The sequence below is a fragment of the Emydura macquarii genome, unplaced genomic scaffold, assembly GCF_026122565.2.
Source record: "Emydura macquarii macquarii isolate MOO-44397 ecotype Brisbane River unplaced genomic scaffold, CSIRO-AGI_Emac_v2 contig_1093, whole genome shotgun sequence".
Classification (NCBI taxonomy): Eukaryota; Metazoa; Chordata; order Testudines; family Chelidae; genus Emydura; species Emydura macquarii.
In genome coordinates this window covers 390-19,685 of record NW_027131230.1, presented here as the reverse complement: position 1 = coordinate 19,685, position 19,296 = coordinate 390, and the positions used below count along the sequence as shown (strand labels likewise).

General features: G+C 47.9%; 1 protein-coding gene across 2 annotated transcripts; it reads right to left on the bottom strand.

Moving 5' to 3' along the window:
* Window positions 1-5,818: 5,818 nt before the first annotated feature.
* Window positions 5,819-17,342, bottom strand: LOC137151484 (up-regulator of cell proliferation-like). Of its 2 annotated transcripts, XM_067545748.1 has the most exons (5): window positions 17,204-17,342; window positions 16,507-16,563; window positions 16,328-16,384; window positions 16,009-16,065; window positions 5,819-11,308 (listed from the first exon to the last, which is right to left on the bottom strand). In XM_067545748.1, exons 1-5 carry the CDS (start codon window positions 17,340-17,342, stop codon window positions 6,471-6,473), a joined length of 5,148 nt encoding a protein of 1,715 aa, XP_067401849.1. In that variant the 3' UTR covers window positions 5,819-6,470. The 2 variants fall into 2 exon arrangements, with proteins under 2 accessions (XP_067401849.1, XP_067401850.1); XM_067545749.1 differs by lacking the exon at window positions 16,009-16,065 and having other exon boundaries at window positions 17,204-17,332.
* Between the last annotated feature and the right edge of the window lie 1,954 nt (window positions 17,343-19,296).

The following is a 19,296-nucleotide window of genomic DNA, read 5'->3' as shown; positions in this document are numbered from 1 at the left end:
GCACTCTAAATCCCTTAGAATTAGAGTGTCCACACATGGGGTTATACTGATATAACTATTCCAGTATAGTTCTGTGAGTAAATTTCCCCATGTGGACAAGCTCTTAACACCTTCCAAATCCTGGCTTAGTCTACACTTAAATTTTAGATTGACACTAGCTATGTCACTCAGGGTGTGAAAAATTAGTAGTTCACCCTGGTGTAGATGCAACTGGGTTATCAGAAAAATTCTTCCATCAAGATAGCTACTTCCCCAGAGAGGTGGATTAACTACATTGATGGAAAAATCCTGACCATCATTATAGGAAGCATCTATGCTATGGCAGCACAGCTGCAGTGCCATAGCTGTGCCACTTTAGCATTCGTAGTGTAGACTTGGCCCTAGACTACACAAGGCCTTAAACTGAAGTAAGAGTGTCCATGCAGGGGTTTACACCATTTAATTAAAGTGGTGTCACTACCCCAGTTTCATTAAACTGGTGCAAGTCATCAGGGAGACACTGTCTGCATCCTGTGTGTTATAGCAGCCACAACTCAGTAATGAGACCCTCATGGGGTTGATAGGTAGCAGCTTTGCCAGCTGATCTGAAAAGGGAGGGGTGTGTCTCTGTGGCCAGGCTGGTAGAAATAGGAGCCATACTTATGTTGTTTGCTTATGTATATGCTCTGCACAGCACCTAGCATGCACTGGGGCATTAATTAATAATAAATGTGGTCCCAGCTGGGAATAGCTCTTTGCATACTGCGTATCTAGGGGATATTATATTTTTGGTATGAAAAATAATTCTGGTGTTTTGATTTTATTTCCTAAACTGCTTGATGTTTAGAGATGTGAGTTATTGTGATTATTCCAAAGAAGAAAGAAAATACAATGGCTGTTGCCAGTCTACCTCGCTCACCTCATTCAAATCCCTCCTCAAATTCACTTTTGCAGTCAGCAAAATCCAGGAGAAGTGAAAGGGGAGGAATGGATAATTTAAAACAAATTCAGAATTAATTGGACTGCCAAGCTTTGCTGAGGAACCACATAATCTTATTATTGTCACCCTCCTCCTTCCTTTCCCTTCACTCGTGTCATGCTGAGCACAGAATGTAAGCTCTTTCAGACAGAGGCTATTTACTTGTCTTCTGAGGCACCCAATATATTTCTGGACACAAAAATAACAGATAATAGAACATTCTGATAGTATTCTTTTCTAGCTTATACTTTTTCCTTACAGTATTTTTTCGTTTACACCCCAAAACAACAGAAGTCCTGGCAAGTAAAAGCATAAACGCCCCCTTTGTTGCACTTAGTGCAGGAAATAACTTGACAACTCAAAAGGGTACCACAACCCACTTGAGCCACGCACTCAGACACTGACAGTGATATGAAACTGCTGCAGTTTGGGGAAGCTTTCTGAGTGCTGGCAAATGCAGTGAGTTCCCCAGACATTTCTTGCACTCAGGTAGCCTTAGCTGAATGGATCACAGCCATTCCCTGGCCATTTTCAAAGCTACTGTGTGTATTAGTGCTGAGCGTGGCTGACATTTTCAAGAGTGGCCACTGAGTAGTTTCTGGATGCCCAACTTGAGACACCCGGGGTCTGATTTTCAGAGGTGCAGAGCATCCACAGCTCCACTTAAAGTCAATTATTGCTTGGAGATGGGCACTTTTGAAAAGCTGCCTTTATTCACACAGTTTTTTGGATAGCCTGGCCCTGGTTGTCTAAACATGGACACCCCAAAATTAAGGTGCCTCAATCCAGTGGCTGCTTCAGAGAGCATGGCTGTGTGTTGTCACACTTCAGAACCTACAGTACAGCCAAAACCTGCAACGGAAATCTCCATTGGAGACTTCCATTGGGGCACCTCAGGCCTGATTTCCAGAGAAGTTTAGCTCTCGTCTAGCTTCACTTTAAGCAGAGTTGTGGGTGCACAGCACTTGTGAAAAGTCAGGGTCTGGGTGTCTGAAATCTAGCACTGAGACATCCACATCTAAGCGGCCCTGGCTGAAGACGAGCCCAGTCACTCTCTGCCGGGACTGTCTGGACACAGCCTGGTACGTTGTGGGTGTTACTGCTCATAAACAGCAATCACAATCAGCGAGGCCTCAGGCAGCTGCTCTCCAGGGCGAAGGCGTTGGCTGCAGCGCCAGTGGTTTGAAGGAGTAAACTAAAGTCTGGGGGTGAAATCTTGGCCCCTATGAAGCCAATGGGAGTCTTGGGGCCAGGATCTCAGACGGCCTTAGCAATCCAGTGCTGCCCTAAATACAGCCCCTGGCCCCATTGCTCCATATAACCAGGCCAGGCCGGGAGAGGTACTCTCCTTTCCCTGGGTCCAGCCCGACTGGTCCCTCTGTCTGTCCCAGTGCTGAGTCCCTTTTTCCGTCTTTCCTGTGGGGAGGGCTAGGCCCCCTGGTGGTTTCTCCTCCTCTCCCCACTGCAACTTCTTCCCCTAAATCCCGGATGATGACACCCCCCTGCCCCACAGAGTCATCCATTTATACTGCAGTTTGCAAACACCGCCCAGACCTGGTCCCTGCACCAGATCTTCCCCCCATCTCCTGGGGGCTTTCTCCTCTCACCCCCAGTGCTGTGTTGGCCCTCCACAGGTGGGTAGGACAGCACATGACCCAGTCTATGGAGTGTGTATGGGGGGCAGGGGTGTGTCTGTTCAACTCCCAGCACCAGCAATGGGGCCAGTGGCGCCCCAAGGAGCCTTGGGCAGAGAGTGTCAGTCACAGCTCTGACCCAGCCAGGCTATGGAGAGATTGAGGGGGTCCCATGGGGATGGGGGGACCCTGGCAGGATGCAGGATACCTGCCCTGTCAGCAGGCTGCTGTGGGGTGTGGGGGGCCAGGCATAGTGCAGGGTGCACGGCCTGTGGGGTGGTTGCTGTGGGTGCAGGGCTGGGAGGGGTCAGTCCCTGGTGTGGGTGGGGGGGCCATTGCCTATGGCGGCTGAGGGTGGGAGGAGGGAATGATGGCTCCATGTCCTGCAAAGCAAGCTGGCTGGGGTGGAGGTGTTGGGGGCCCGGCAGAGCCCCGTGTCCCACAGGCCTGGGGTTGAGGTAACGGCCGGGCTGGGCCTGTGCTTATAACCCGCGCCCCGCCCCCAGCAATCCCTGAGGCTCATGGGGTCGTGCCAACCCCTCCCGGCACCCCGACCCCCTGACTCCCTCAGCAACGAAACTTGCTGCCCCTCCCCCTCTTTCCTCAGCTGCTCTGGAACCTTCTGGTCCAACTGCCATGGAACCTTCCGGGCCCCAACGCTCCCTTCCTAATTGCCACGGAACCTTCCGGGCCCTGACGCCAAACCCTTTTAGGCTCCCACCCAGGCAGCTGGACTGGTCATTAAGGGTTTTTAAAGCCAGAAATCACATATAAAGTTCTTCCAGTCCCAAAAGGCTGTGACTTCCCCAGTCAATATCGGCTCTCAGGGTCGTACCCCAATACCACCCTGATGCCAAGCTTTAGTAAACCAACTAAAGATTTATTAATTAAAAAAGAAAAGAAGAAAGGTATTCAAGGGCGGAAGGAATCACAGACATTACAATTGATTGTGGAGTCTGTAGGGCAGGATATTAACAGAAATGGAATAGCTGCTGATTTGCAGGAAGGCTCTCTGGAGAACCAGAAAGCTCGGGGGTCATCAGTCCTTTGTTCAAAGCTTCCTTGCTGTTAGCAACCCCAGTGCAGGATTGAAGCGAAATCACACTCGCCTCTTTTTACACCATCACCCAAGGGAATGGAAAGTTACTGGCCAAACCTGGAGTCTTAGCTCACGTCCTTATCATGTGTCCTTCCGTGTTTTGCTGAGTCACAGGCAGATGTGCCACAGTGTTCTCGGAAACCGCTCCTGGATGGGCTCACAGCAAGAGTGGATTCGCCTCAGTGGCCCATTCACACGGGGGTGGCTCATTTGCATGTAAATTTGTCTATTGGGTATCAGCCAAGGACAAAACGTGTTTGGGATACAAGCACTGAGCCAATGTCCAGAACTTCAGATACAATGTTCATGCAGGGCTTTAAACAGGATAATCGTACTTGGCAGACTAGATCTTTTCCATTGATACCTTACGTGACATGTTTGGTCCAATATGTATCACAGCTGTGCAACAGTGGTGATACATTAGTGAAAACAGGTCAGGTTTTATACCATGTCACTGCAGCACCTGGCACCACGAGGGCCTGGATCTCGGTCAGGGTCCATGCATTGTCTGTCACCATGGGGCACAGATCTCGTTTGGGGGTATCTGTGTGGCACATGGCATGTCGAGGCCCCGATCTCATGACTTCCCCACAGCAATGCTGAGGCAGAGAGCAGGGCAGTGAGCATATGCCCTCAACAGAAGGGCCGGGAACACAGTGCCAGGAGGGGTAGGAGCAGGCTGGGGTGAGGGGTCAATCAGAACCTTGTCTTGTCTACACTAGAAAGGTAAGTCAATCTATGTTAGCCCTCACTGCCCTCCTTGGGTCAGTGGTGCACATTCTCATTAGGAGGACTCCCACCCCCATCATTTAGTGACAGTAACGTGCCCAGTGGAATGGGGTGGGGGGAAGAGTGGAGGGGATGCGTCTCCAGTGCTGGGATGTGAGTCCAAAAATGGGGTTTCAGCCACATGAAACAATTCTGGGGATGGGAGTGTGGAAGGCGCGTGGCCAGGCCAATCTGGTGGCACTCAGACGTCAGAGCTCTGCCCATTGGCTCCCAGTAGAGCACTCCCCTCCCTGACCCACGGGGCTGCCGTGATCGCATCCAAGCGTGCGTTTGGTCTTCTGCCTCCTTGGCTGGCTGCTGTCAGGGTCACATGCTGCTCTCGCTGGGAACCCAGCCATCAGACTCGACCCTGGCCCTGCCGTATTGGAGTGCTCCAGCACTTTGTGTCCATGTAATAAAGTCCCACAGAACTGCCCCTCCTTGGTCCCGCAGCAGGAGTGGGGGCTGTAGTTTGGGACTGGGGGGTGTGACAGATAGGAAAACATTTTGCAATGGCCTGGCCAAACCTTTTGGAATTAAGCTGAAGTATTTTGGGAGCCTGTTGTGCTGATACTGCCAACGTTTGTGTGCTGTTGTGGGGCTGTCCAGAATGTCCGAGAGCTTCTTGGGACCACACAGGGGATGTGGGTTTCTGCAGGCGCACTTGGAGGCGAGGGGGATGCAAATGACCTACCTCGGATGCAGCCTTTTGAAGTTGTACTTGGAGCAGAGCCCTGTCCAGGGTTTTGCCGAAGAGCCGGGCTGGGAAACGTGAGAGACTCCCCCACCCCATTGGTTCTTGTTTGGAGCGAAGGTGGGATGAACTCAAAGCCCCTGCAAGGCTGTGAGCTGGAACCTGCGTGTAGCTTCTTTGGCTGCTTGGGTATGTTGCCTCTGGATCACTTTTCCCTCGAGAATAGAGGTGCTTGCTTCGAAAGGGCTGGGTAGTGTGACGTTCCCCCCCTGCAAACTGAACTGGTGTGTAGCTGTGTCACCCCAATCCCTCACTCCTGGGACCCGACTTACTCTGCTTTGCTGTGTGAACCACCAACTCCTGGGTTGGCCCATGCCCAACCTCCTGTGAATAATTGGTCCCTGGCCCAGTGAAGGAGCGCTTCTGGCCAGCCACTCATGGGATTGACCCCCAGCAAACACCTTCAGTCCCAGATGCAATCCTGGGAACTGCCGTCTCACAGGGTTCAGTGCTGTACACTGCACCCTGCAAGCTCATTTACATTTGTCCGTCAATTTATCAAAAAAATTGATATGCACCGGCTCTGCCACTCTAAGTGAGGTCTCTGCACACACTCAATCCACATGCTCCGCTTTAGATAAAACAAACAAATAAGTTTATTGACTACAGCAAGATTTTAAGTGATTATAAATCAGATTAATATAAATAAAGAGATTAATAAAAATCAAGGATTTGATCACAATTAACTAAAAAATAAATTGCATCCTAAACTAAACTTAACATTTCGGTAGCTTTTCAGTCTCTGATGTTAGCTTGCCCACTGCTGGCTAAGATGACTCCTGCAGCCAGGCCCCCACCTCCCCGCCCTGTGGGCAGTTTCTCAGTGTCCTTGGTGTCACTTGGAAGACAGATTCCAAGGGAGTGCCCCAGAGACAACGATGTCTCTGCCTTTAACAAGTTTCTGCAATCCTCATCTTGGAGCATCGGATTTGCGTCTGACAGAGGCCCGGCTCCCTCCTCGTGCTCAGTCTAGTTGGCCACTAGGCTGGCTCAAGCAATGCATGAAAGGATTGGTAATTATATCACACCAGCTTGCAGAACTTTATGAATGTGTGTGTGAATGTGACGGCTTTTTGCTATTCTTACATGTACAATAAACGCCGTGTATTGCCTTGTCCCCCTGAATAAGATCTTGCTAGTCTTTTCTTATATAAGTATAACACACTCACCCCCACCCTGGCACTGTGGTGATCTCTGCCCCCACTGCCTCCTCAGGGTGCTGCTGCTGTGCGGCTGGCTCGGGCAGGAGAGGAGAGGCTACTTCTGCACATCCCCCCCGGGTGGCTTGAGGTGGGAGGGGAGGGGCTGCTGCTGTGCCCTGCTGGGCCAGATCGCACCCTTTGGCAGGCTGGACTCTGGGCCGTGGGCCGTGGATTGGACAATCCAGCTATATATGCCCTTGACACTCTCCAGTGCCTGCTCCTTGGTTATTTTCCCCCATTCTTCTGGGAGATCGGCTGGCTTATCCTTATACTCGCTGGCAAACCTATGGTTAAATTCTTTAAAAACAAACTTCCAGTAATCAGAAGCCTCACTGCTGGGGTCGGGCTGAATGAGCCAGTCTGGGTAATGTTGGCGGTAATCTCTGAAGGGAACAGGTTTCCCTTTTGTATCTGAATTGCTAAATACAGCATTAGAGACCACATCAGAGGAACATAACGAATAGTCGAGTGTTTTTGTGAGGTGATCCCTGCGTTGCCTCAGTCCCTGGGGCTGATGTAATGATGCAAAGTGCATCTCATGGGTTGGGCTTTCTGTTTCACAGGGGGCTCCGCAGAACGGACACTGCTCCCCACAGCCAAACACTCTCTTGAACAGCTCATCCTGGGGCTTCACCTGGAGCTTGGAGAGTTTCTCCTCTATGTTCACAGCTTTAAATTCTGATGCCACGTTCAGCTCCAGCACAGAGAGATAGTCTTGAATGGCAGCAGAAAACTGGCTGGTACTAGCTGTAAATTGAAAGAGGTTCATTTCCAAACTGTCTCTGGGGATGACTAGGTATTTCTGTAACAGCCTGCAAAACTCTGCTACAAAGTCAGAGACTGTGCTACTTCCTCCATCCATTGACATCTCTAGAGCTGCTCTGACTTTCTTGATGATGGCGGAAAGGATCTCTGCTTCAAGGGCTTCGACACTTTCTCCGTTGCCATAGTGATCTGAAATGTCTCTCCATATCGTTGCTCTGACAAAACTTTCATAGTTGTTAATGTAGTTCATGTAGTTCTCAAAGTCCATCTCTTCCAGCAGCTTTTTCAGTACAGAAAACTGGAAGGAGGCCCGGCTGCAATAGCCATTAGCCTTCTCACTTCTGGAAATGTCGTCTACTATTCTTATTCCCAGTCTTTTGTTAACATGTTCTGCTAGGGCAGGTTTGAGACAGTGCTCACAGAAATGCCTGGCTCTCTGCTGGCAGGGATCCCTTTCCAGGTAAAGGTTTATAAATGTGGACAAATACTGAGGTTTCAATTTCTCCAGATGTTCCTGAGGATTGTTTTTTTTGATAAAGTCTTCGTGCATCTCCTGGAATGCATGAGCTGCCTCTCCCAAAATATGAAGTTTGAGGTCAACTTCAAAGCAAGCATCAGTGTGAAGATTTGGCACATCTGCCTGTTGAAGCCTCTCATTGATCATCCGCAGCAGTTCTCTGCCATAGGTCTCATCATAGTCCTCTTTGGAACTCACCTTTTCTTCAATATAACGGTGGCATTGGTCCATTAGAGAATGAGCAAGTTCCTCTGCTTTGTGCTGGTATTCCTGTGTGAACGATTCTCTCTTGTCCTTGGAACATGTTACATCTAAATACTCATTTTGCATAGTGAAAGATTTAATCCTATAACTGCACAAATTTCCTGCTTTTTGAAGTTTCCGCCTGACTGTGCTCCCTCGATTCTCTAGGTCCTTTCTCAGCTGGAACTCTAGATCTTGAGAAACTTGGCGTTTCTGTAAACTAATGAGCTTTAATTCAGATGCTGCGTCTTTCCACATCATTTCAAATTCTGCTTCCAGTTCCTTGTTGTCCAGCTTAAGTTTTCTTCTCTTGCAATCTTCCAGAAGGCTGACGACTTTCTTTTTAGTCATTCTCATGTACTTAGTCTGGATATTGTCTATCTTATGCCAACATTTTTTAACAAGAATCGCTTCTTCACACTTGCTGATTGAATAACGTTCAAGTTCTGTCTTGAGGCGCTTTGTGCTTCTGATAAAATCTTCTCTGTACTTTTCTATCAGGTGTCGGTTTTTAGCTCCACTTTCAAAGTACTCATGTAAACAATCCATAATCCTCTCTTCCCCTTGCTGCAGTTTTTCCTGTACCTCCCGTTTTAAGTTTCCAGAATCTAGTTTACTTAGTTCATCAGGTGGCTGGTTATGAATTGCAGATTCTTGTCCACACACCCAGAGATGCATCTTCTTGCGGAGCTCCCATTCCCACTCCGAGTACCTCAGAGACAGCTGGTTATAGGCCTCAGCAACCAGGCTGTTTCTGAAGCAGAAGATGAAGTTCTCATGTTTCACAGCGTTCCACAGGTTCCTCACCCACTTGGTAAACTGGGGGATGTCCCTGGGTGTCCGGTTAGGTGTCCGGCTTCTCATAAATTCAATGAAGTATTTCTTTAGCTCATAAACACTCTCACTATATCCCAGGTTCACTGGAGCCATGGGCGGGACTCCATGCCACAGCCCAGGGATGTACCAGGTGTGTTTTTCTGGATCATACTCCATAATATCAGAAAAACTCAGCTCCCTGTTTAGTTTTTCCATCCTCACTGCGGCTTTGGTCATTTCATTGAGATGTTCCAGGAAATGATTCCTGTCCCGCATGTTTTGTTCATGGGCAGACACGTCACTGACGTTCTGATGCACAAATTGGCAGTTGGGTTTGTGCCCGATTTCCTTCATCCTGAGAAATGCATGGACCACGATTTGCAGAATGTCCTTCATTTCGGTGGTGTTCTCCATGGCCATGTTAACAATCGTTATGTCGCTTAACCCAATCAGCAGCGTGGCCAGCTCATTGTCGTGTTCATAGCTATCCTCCAGTGTGGCCAGCTGAGGGGCTCTCAAGCCTTCCGCATCTATCACCAGGATCAAGTCACAGCCAAGCTCCTGCTGAAAGTTCTCTGCAACTTTAATGAGCGTCATGAAGGCTCCTCGCGTACATCGTCCGCTGCTCACTGCCAACTGCAGGCCGAACATGGAGTTGAGCAGGGTGGATTTGCCAGAGCTCTGCACTCCCAGCACTGAGAGAACCAACAATCTGGATCGCTCCTGCAGCTTGACATGGAGCTTAGTCAGAACATCTGTCACCCACTGCAGTGGGACATGGGATGCATCTCCATCGATTATCTCTAGAGCAAATCCATTCAGCATCAGGTCAGCTGCTGTGCCTGGGAGATGGGTAAACCGCCTTTGGCTATGTGCCATGCCGCCTTCCTTACATACTGACCATTCTGCCTCATAAAATTGTCCCAGCTCACGCATGAAATGCTCCATCCCCAAGGAACTGGCCGCAATTAATTCATCGAGTTTTGCTAGCTGCTCTGGTCTATATCCTGGAGTCCTGTATGTCTCCTTATATTCAGCCCGCAGTTTGGAAAGATTCTCCCTGGCAATGTGATCGAGTCTGAATTTCATCCATTTCAGGAAGTAGTGTGTTTCCATTGGAGATGGCTGTTCTAGTGATGCCTTAAATGTCCCCATCCCACCCGTGAGATCACACCCATTCTGCTGGGTCCGTAACTCCAGCAATTCCCGTCTCATCTCAGATTTATAGTCCTCTGTTGGGATCTCCCCTTGCTTCTTCATTTGACAGAGTTCTCTTTCTACTTCAGCCAGGCGTTTGCAGGGATCCCCTTGGAGTTTCAGTGCTCTCCTCTTGTACTCTACAACATCCCTTATTTCTCCAGTGATTTCGTCTGCTCTCTTTCTCGCTTCCTCACATTCCTCGCAGTCCTCATCTACCTGGAATCCTTGTTCACGAGCTGTCACAGCCATGTTTTCTATGCTCACTGCTCTCCGGGGCGGCCTCATCAGCTGTGCTAAGGTGGCCTGCAGCCTTGCCACAAAGTCAGAATTATTTGTAGTGTTATCCTTCACAAGCACATGGGACTGGTTCAGCTGCAGCAGTGGGGCCAGTTTATTGAGGAATCTTTGTGTTTTACTGGTTATAGTAAATTGGGGGTTGAGTATGAGATAGAATTTTGTTCTCAAGCCCTGAAGTGATGAGAGTAGTTCATATTTTCTCTCACTGATGCAGTCAGCGAAAATGAACACAACTGAGGAGACCTCTGCCAGGAAGCTGAACTGCTGCCAGTGCGACTCAACATTTCCCCGCAGGTTAATAACTGCAATGGGCTCCTGGAAAGGATCCGAATTCTCCCTTCCACCAGGGAAATACCAGGAGATCTCAACCAACCCCTTCGCGATTTCTCGAGGAACATTCCCAGACTCCATGTCCCGATGTATGAAGAAATCATGCTGCTGCTGGGGTGGGCTGAGGACCTTGTTAAGGATTTTGGACTTGGACAAGCTGCATCTCCCTAGTCGCACAAAGGAGAAGGTTGGCATGGACATGAGCACCAGGCTCTCCTCCTTGAACCCCCGGCTCTCTCGCAAGGAGAGTGGCCTCCACGTCCTCACGATGTCCCTCATGGCCCACAACATGAGCGTGCATTTGGGGTTGTCTAGGGCAGGCAGCAGCAGGGGGAGGGCGAACTGGCACATGGACATCTTCAGCAGGATCTCCTGCTGCAAGAACCTGTCTGAGCAGCACAGCACGGCGCAGAGCACATCCAAGGGGTTCACACACAGGCTGGGGGCTAGGCTTGGGGGAGGGATGATAGCAAAGGGTTCTGCCCCATCCTTGCTGATCCCATTGTCACCTGGTGCATCGGGTACCAGCCTTGTGCTTCTGGCCATCCCATTCAGAGCCATGATCTTTCTGAGGAAATACCACGGGATCTCTCCTAACGTCCGAGGGCTACTCTGTTGTAAAGTCTCTGTGTTAATTTCCAGGATGTCGTTCAGCAGGAGCTTTCTGGTTTGGTGTCTCTCCAGTCCCAGGCTGATTAGGAAGTCCTGGAGTGATTGCCCTTTCCCTGCGAAAAGCAATACACATGTTTTTGGTGATGTTTGCATTCTCTGTGTGCCCCTCTCTCCAGCAGACTATTTCTCTCTCTACACTCAGCTCTGTTCTGGTTTTTGCCAAAGGTATTGATGATCCTCACTCCCAGTTTGACCACGTAAACGCCATCCTTCCTCCTCCTCTCATATCTAGCTCCCACTGAATCAAAGGAATTTGCTAATCTCTTCTATGGAAATTCATTTCTGCCCTCTACAGCAACTGTATGTCTGAGAATTATACCCCTCCTGATCCCGGTTCCCATTTAATCCGAAACTCTCATGTCCTCCTCTTGATCTTGTTCCATTTTTGCCTCTCTATAAAATACTTTTCCAAATTCCACCTGATCTTTCCAGACCCCTAGTCCTTGCCATTCTGAGGCAATCCCTTTGTATTATTAAAAATGCAGCACTTAACTAACCTTTTTAGTATTCATTATTTTATACAATTCTATCAGAATATAATAATGTCATGTAGCCAGTACAATGCATACTGTCTGCACAGTTACATTGCAACCCACATTAAAAATGCTACTTAGGCTCCAAAATCGAACACATGCATCTTTCATCCAGCCTCCGAGTATGCACTGTGATACAGTCTTTAAGTATAGGATCAGAGACAGTTTTTTCCACAGGCCCCCTGCTTCATTCCGTGCACAGAATGGAAGCACAGTGCAGAATGAAGGTTGCACAGGCAACTGTCAATCCTGCATTTCCTAACTTTTGAGTGCTCGAATTTGTAACCTAATGCCAGGGAGAGAAAAAGGGTGACGTGGCCTAGTATCAGGAAGAATAACAGAACTGGAGGGTGTTCAGAGAATAAAATTTGCTTATTCCCACTTGTAGGATCAGGTGCCAAGCTGTGGAAACCTCTTCAAAGCCATGTCCATTGAGGGGTGCCCCAGAACTGAAGAGACCCACTCCTGCGACCATGTTATCACTCAAAAAGCTTTGTGTATTGTTAATTTTATAGCTGTTAATAGTTATACTTTAGGACACATTTAGGAATTACCCTCCCCCCCTTTTTTTTTTCCTGTTATATATTTCTGAGTCTTTAGGGTTTTCCCTGGCACCAGAGCTAAGCTGCCCCAAGAACCCCACACAGGTGTGCATTGTGACCAGCTACCTACCCAGAACTGGATGTGCAGAATCACTGCGTCCTCTGCACAGGCCACGGGAGACTCGTTCCCCAGCTCACTGTGCAGTATGCAAAGCTTTCACCCCCCCGGACTCCTCAGGCCTGTTAGTGCTGACTCCAGGCTCAGCTCAGAAGCCGTGCCTCAACCAGAACAACCCTCATCAATATGTGCTAAACTGTCAGCTCCCATCCAGTCTTCAGCACCGGCCTCCTGCAGGTGCTAGACAGTAGGGTCACCACAGACCCCCTCTAGTGCCGTGGCAAAGATCTGGTGCCATCAGCACTGACTTTGGGGGAAAGAGTCTGGTTTGTGTGTCTGAAACCAGCAATATCGCCTGCTGCTGCATTTCCAACACCACCTGTCAAATATCACCACCCCCAGCTGCTGCTGCTTCTAAGGCCCCAACTCCCCAGCGGGCACCGTGCTTTGTTGTCACACCATTGACACCAAGCAAGGACCCCTGACTCTCCTTTGACCCTGTCTTCGGACCTTGGCACCCTTGCCTGGGTGGTGCTGTGGGTTGCATAAAGCAAACAGTGCTGTTATGGGTCGGGCGTAACACCACCTTACTTTTGGGATGAATGTAAAGAAGTGCCACAAGAAGGCACTCACGCAGCCTCCTATTGACACATCTTCGACAAGGGTGATGTAGCTCAGCACCAGGGAGCGCCTGCTCCCAAGCCTGTGACTGGCCAGAGAAGCAACCTCTCTTTATCTTAATGGATCAGATAGGAGTGGCTGACGAGTAACACTTTATTTCCCTCATTTGAAACCACTGGGGTGTGTGTGTGTGTAGTCATCCACAGCCTTACCTTGATGTTACCTTGCTGCTCATTAATGTGTTGTTTTAAACCTCTACATAAACATCAAGTTAAGTTGACAAAACTCCTGGAAGACCTAAAATTATGTAGGTTGTCAGGACCAGAGAAAACAATGGGCAGCATGGCGGTGGATACAAGTCAGTGTAAATAATTTCAAGTTAAAAAGAGCTTTGTTGCGAAGGAGTGAAAAAAAAAAAATCACTATTGTGACCAGAAACCTGGTTTGTTGAATTTGGGGCAGATAGTCAGTGGTGTTCATCCACTACCAAAAAGGATGCAACACAACCCCACATCTAAACCCCTATTTTCTTCATCTCATAACTTTCTGAATCATTCATTCGTCTTTGGGACTGAAATAGTCCACAGTCTCTGTCCTGAAGGCGAAAAGTTCCAGAGGGGTAGCCGTGTTAGTTGAAGTCCTACGAGAGAGCAACGAGAGTCCTGTAGCACTTTAAAGACTAACAAATTTAATTTCTGCAGGCATAATCTTTCATGGGCTGCAATCCACTTCGTCAGATGTAAGGAATAGAAATCAGATAGAGGGTGTGTATATATATATATATATATATATATATATATATATACATACACACACACACACACATGACTTTGTCCTGATCCACAACTACTTCAGATTTGGAGACAATATATACCTTCAACTCAGTGACACAGCTGTGGGTACCCGCATGGCCCCACAATATATCAACATTTTTATGGCTGACCTAGAACATCGCTTCCTCAAAACTCGTCCCCAAGCACCTCTCCTTTACCTATGCTACATTGATGACATTTTCATCATCTGGACCCACGGGAAAGAATCCCTCGAAGAATTCCACTGGGATTTCAATAATTTCCACCCCACCATCAACCTCAGCCTGGACCAGTCCACACAAGAAATCCACTTCCTGGACACTACAATACAAGTAAAGGATGGTCACATTAATACCACCCTATACCCAAAACCAACTGACTGCAATACGTATCTTCATGCCTCCAGCTTCCACCCTGGACACACTACATGATCCATTGTCTACAGCCAAGCCTTTGATACAACCGGCTTTGTTCCGATCTCTCAGACAGAGACAAACGCCTACAGGATCTCCATAAAACATTCTTAAAATTACAATACTCACCTGGAGAGGTGAAGAAACAAATTGACAGAGCCAGATGGGTCCCCAGAAGTCGCCTACTACAGGATAGACCTGACAAAGAAAACAACAGAGCACCACTGGCCATCACCTACAGCCCCCAGCTAAAACCTCTCCAACACATCATTAAGGATCAATAACCTATCCTAGCAGATGATCCCTCACTCGCTCAAGCTGGGGGAGGCAGATCTAACCTTGCTTACAGACAGCCCCCCAACCTGAAGCAAATACTCACCAGCAACCGTACACCATACAACAAGAACACTAACCCAGGAACCTATCCCTGCAACAAACCCTGATGCCAACTCTGCCCGCACATCGACTCCAGTGACACCATCACAGGTCCTAATCACATCAACCACACCATAAGGAGCTCATTCACCTGCATATCTACTAATGTAATATCAAATGCCAGCAATGCCCCTCTGCCATGTACATTGGCCAAACTGGACTGTCACTACGCAAAAAAATAAATGGACACAAATCAGACATAAAAAATGGTAACATCCATAAACCAATAGGAGAGCACTTCAATCTCCCAGGATACGCTGTAGTTGACTTGAAAGTTGCCATACTTCTACAGAAAAACTTCAAAAACAGACTTCAGAGAGAAACTGCAGAGCTGGAACTCATATGCAAACTTGACACTATCAAACGGGTCTGAACAGGGACTTGGAATGGTTATCTCATTACAAGAAGTAATTGTCACTGTTCACACATTCTTACCTTTAATCAATGGTTGTGAATAGGCCTCATCTACTCTAACTGAATGGACTTTGCTAACACCTACTCTCCCCATTGTTGTTCCTTACCCTTGGATGTATATATATATACCCCCATCTGATTTCTATTCCTTGCATCTGATGAAGTGGGTTGCAGCCCACGAAAGCTTATGCCTGCAGAAATTAAATTTGTTAGTCTTTAAAGTGCTACAGGACTCTTGTTGTTTTTGTCCTGAAGGTGAATTTTATAGAAAGTTTGAACAAAATCTCTTCAGCCATTTTTGAGCTAAAGGGGAGTGAGGAAAAGGTGTGTTTTTTCCCATTGTTAAAATGGTGTTTTACCACTTAAAAAAACAAAAACTAAACATGGCTACAGTAAAAATGCCTGGAGTTTGAAATCTAAACTAGCCTAAACAAGCACCTTTACTTGATTTGGTGGAGAAATAAAAAAATAAGATTCTAAGCTGTTAAAAACCCCACTTCTGAGCATCCTAATGAGCATGAGCTAGCAGAGTTTTAAAGCCATGCTCCCTTTTTGTCAGGAGTGCATGATTTCTCTGCCTAGGCCTGCTGTGAGAACCCTGCAAACATTGCCTGGGGAACCATCCTCTGGATTCTAGAGGAAGGTACTCTAGACCTGATTGATGCTCTATTTTTTCCTGTCTTGTCGAGAAAGATTGTCTGGTCTCCCCTCTTTAGTTCATTGCACATGTAGGCACTGAGCGGTTTCAGCGCACAGGATACGATCACGGAAAGGCTCAAAGGGCGACTAAGTAGCAACTCACTGGGCAGCTTGAGGCCTAGTCCCTGTCACAGAACTGTATTGAATTCAGCCATGGGGTGCTTACCTTCAGACTCATTCTTCAGGGAAACCTCCTCCTCTTCTCTGTAGTATTCATGTAGAGCTGAAATCAGTAACATATGAGCCAGAGTGTTGTGACCCATTGCTGCACAGTGTCTTCCATGTGCTATTACAGTGTTTCTCCACCTTTTTGATACCAGGGACCGGCTTGCTGCCTTCCTGAACTATGTCAGGGAAATCTCAGGGACTGGCAAGGAGGCTGCCATGGTCAAGCACCGGTCCACGGGCCAATCGTTGAGAAACGCTGCTTTACTGCCTCCTCTGTGTAAAGAATGAGGCACAGAATTCAGCTGTCAAATAGTTACCTTGGTGCTCAGGCTCCAGAAGGACGTCTGTCTCTTCACCGTGCTGTTTATGTGGAGCTGAAACCAAGAACACAAATGTGAGCAAGAGTGTTGTGACCCATTGCTGTACAGTGCGTTACTGCTCTATTGCATCCTTCATGTGAAGAAAGAGTCCCAGAATTCAGCTCTGGGGTATTTACCGTTGCATTCTATCTGCAGGTGAACTTCATTTTCTGCATTGTAGCGTACACGAGTAGCTGAAATTAAAAGCATAACCCTGAGTCAGAACACGGTAACCCATTATCACATGGTACATTTCAGACTGTATTACATCTTTCATGCAAAGAATGCTTCACGGCTCATTACTTGTATTTGCCTGCTCTAACTGCAAACTCTGTATTTACGATATATCCTACAGGTAACATCTTATTGCAGACAGAAAAGTGACTGTTTCAGTGAAGTTAGCTGACCAACCACACTAGAAGTATGAGAATCCTGCCTGCAACTCCTCTTCGATGGACTCATTAAGGGATTGATCCCCAGTGGATTCACCTGGCTGCACTGGGAACCCTCTGAGTATCTTCTGGAAAAGAGCAGGTGCCTTCCCTTTCCAGACTGGTGGATGGATCATATATGAGAAGAAGATTTTGTCTAACAGCAGATCCATTACTCTGAATCCTTCTCGCTCACCTCTCTTTGTACATACGTTATTCATTTCCAACCCTAAGAAATATCTCCTGGGCTGCTGATTTCGCTCCTAAGTTTACATGGAGGGGAGCATTTGGATGCCACAGCTTCTCATCATTAAGCTGCCTTTCTCAATGGTTTGCTATCCAGACAAATGGACCCCTGGGAACAAGAAAACTGTATTATGGGTTAATTCTCGAATGCTGTTACCTTTCTGAGAGCGCTGTCTTCTTCTCCAGTACATATGGACTCCAACACCTACCACAATCACTATTACTGTGCCTACGATGGCAAAAATCCAAGCGTTGCTGCGGCCCAAGCTCTCTGCCTCAGCCTCCTTCTCCTTCATCGAGGCTGCATTTGGAGAGATTAAAAGTAGGCTGTTTAAGGCTCAGGATACAGACTGTGATCAAATACTAAGCATATGAGATCATCTAGCAATGTTACAGAAAAGCCTTTGAGGATTGGATCTCCTGCCAGCGTATAGTCATTCAGGCCTGGCCTACACTTAAAACTGATGTAAGCAGGGTCTGAATGAGCTCTCCCCTGCTGAGCTGGCTGTGGGAGGGGAACAGGCTTCAGGACCAGACTGTATTGCATGAGCACACCCACCCTGCCTAGGGTGCTCAGCATGATGGGGCTGCTTTGCCCAAATGATCCCTGTGGGTCGTGCTGAGTTACAAATCGCTTTAATGTTGAATGCAGGGGTAACGAAATGCTGTCCTCCTCATTGTATGAGCAAAGGGCAGCAGAACTGTGCCTAGCCTTGTTCTCACTGAAGGGTCACTCTCATCTGAACAGAACCGGCTCAGTCAGGGGCTTGGATGCCAGAGCCCTGTGACGGTTAATAGGGGGCATTTCTCTTGGGAGTGTGGGCTCTGCCTGAGAGTCCCAGGCATGGCTTAGCCTCCCCCTTCCCACTGTTTAAAGATAGAGTTAATTAAGATTCTATTGGGAGTCTTTTGGTGAGTGCTGGCTAGAGCCGATATTACCTCTGGGGGGTCAGTGATCCTGCCTGCCTCAGCACTGAGCTTCACCACGGAGAGCTGAGAATCAGACAGCTGGGTAGACCAACCCACGGAGGTCACAGTAGAGAAGCAGATGGCAGCAGAGAGTGATGGTGTGCAGTGGAGTGGCTGGCAGGGCGGCCAGCGAGCGGAGCGGCCCGACAGCAGAGTGAGCAAAGGGCTTTCTTTCCCCCCATTCACCCAACCAGAATATGAGGTGAACTCTGCAGCTGCATCTCTGAACCCTGGGTCGGCCCTGACTAAGGGCAATACCTGTGAGTGGGATGCTGTGAGGGGCGAGGCACAATAAAGGACCTTCTGGTTGCTGGACTTAAGAATCTGAGGCAAAAGGAAACTGCCTAACGTACTCTGGGGTGGGTGTTTTATTCATGGTTTTATGCTTGTGAATCCTGATTGTGGCATTTCCCAGGTTAATGCTGGGTTACTTTTCCCCTTTCATTAAGACTTCCTTTTCTAGACTCAGTCTAAGTGTTTTCAAGAGGGGAAGTGTTGCCTTTAGAGGTGCCCACGGGGTGATTTGTAATTGTCCGAGGTTACTGGGTGGGAGTTCAAGCCAGAAAAGGAGCCTCTAGATAATGAACCCAGCCCTTCTTGCTGCTGACTCTGCTGGCAGAAGGGTTACATTTAGGTCAACATAACTTTGGCACTGAGAGAGGTGAAAATTTTGTATAACATTAATATGTCAAAATCATAACGATTCATATTAGATATTCCATGTCAGGTACTGTTAGAAAGGATGTAATGCGCTGAGAAAGATGGCAATACTTTTGTTCATGTGTTATATCTGTAATGGGAATTATGGACATATTTGGTGTACCTGTGTTTCACACCCCAGATAGGATGGCGGCAGAACAATAGCCTGCTTAATGGCCCATTAAGACACCCACGGATGCAAGGGGCCCAGAAAGAAACTAAAAGGCATACCTGAAGATTCCCCAGGATTGGCCCATGTGACTCTGGACTCCATTTTAGTTCTTGTAACATTCCACAAGTACAGCATGGCCAAGGCCAGAGGGTATATAAGACCAAGCCACAGAAACCATTTTGTCTTTATTCCTCTTCAGCTACAGACACATACCTGCCTCTGGATCAATTCTTTTTGCAGCTGAACCAAAGGACTAAGACCCATCCAGGTACTGGATGTATGCCAGAGGAACTGTACAAGCCTGCAACTCCACAATTCTCCCAGAAACTGGATGTATATGGACTTTCAATCATTTGTATATATCTGATTTGCTTTGACCCTTTAGCATTTCTCTCATGGTTTGTTTCTTT

Bases quoted from the DNA above. Each gene is read 5' to 3' on its own strand.
- LOC137151484 (XM_067545748.1), bottom strand. From the start codon at position 17,342: ATGAAGGAGAAGGAGGCTGAGGCAGAGAGCTTGGGCCGCAGCAACGCT. The intron at 16,564-17,203 runs GTAACAGCATTC...TTTTAATTTCAG, and splicing joins AAGACAGCGCTCTCAGAAAG to CTACTCGTGTACGCTACAAT. The intron at 16,066-16,327 runs GTAACTATTTGA...TACTGATTTCAG, and splicing joins TCTGGAGCCTGAGCACCAAG to CTCTACATGAATACTACAGA.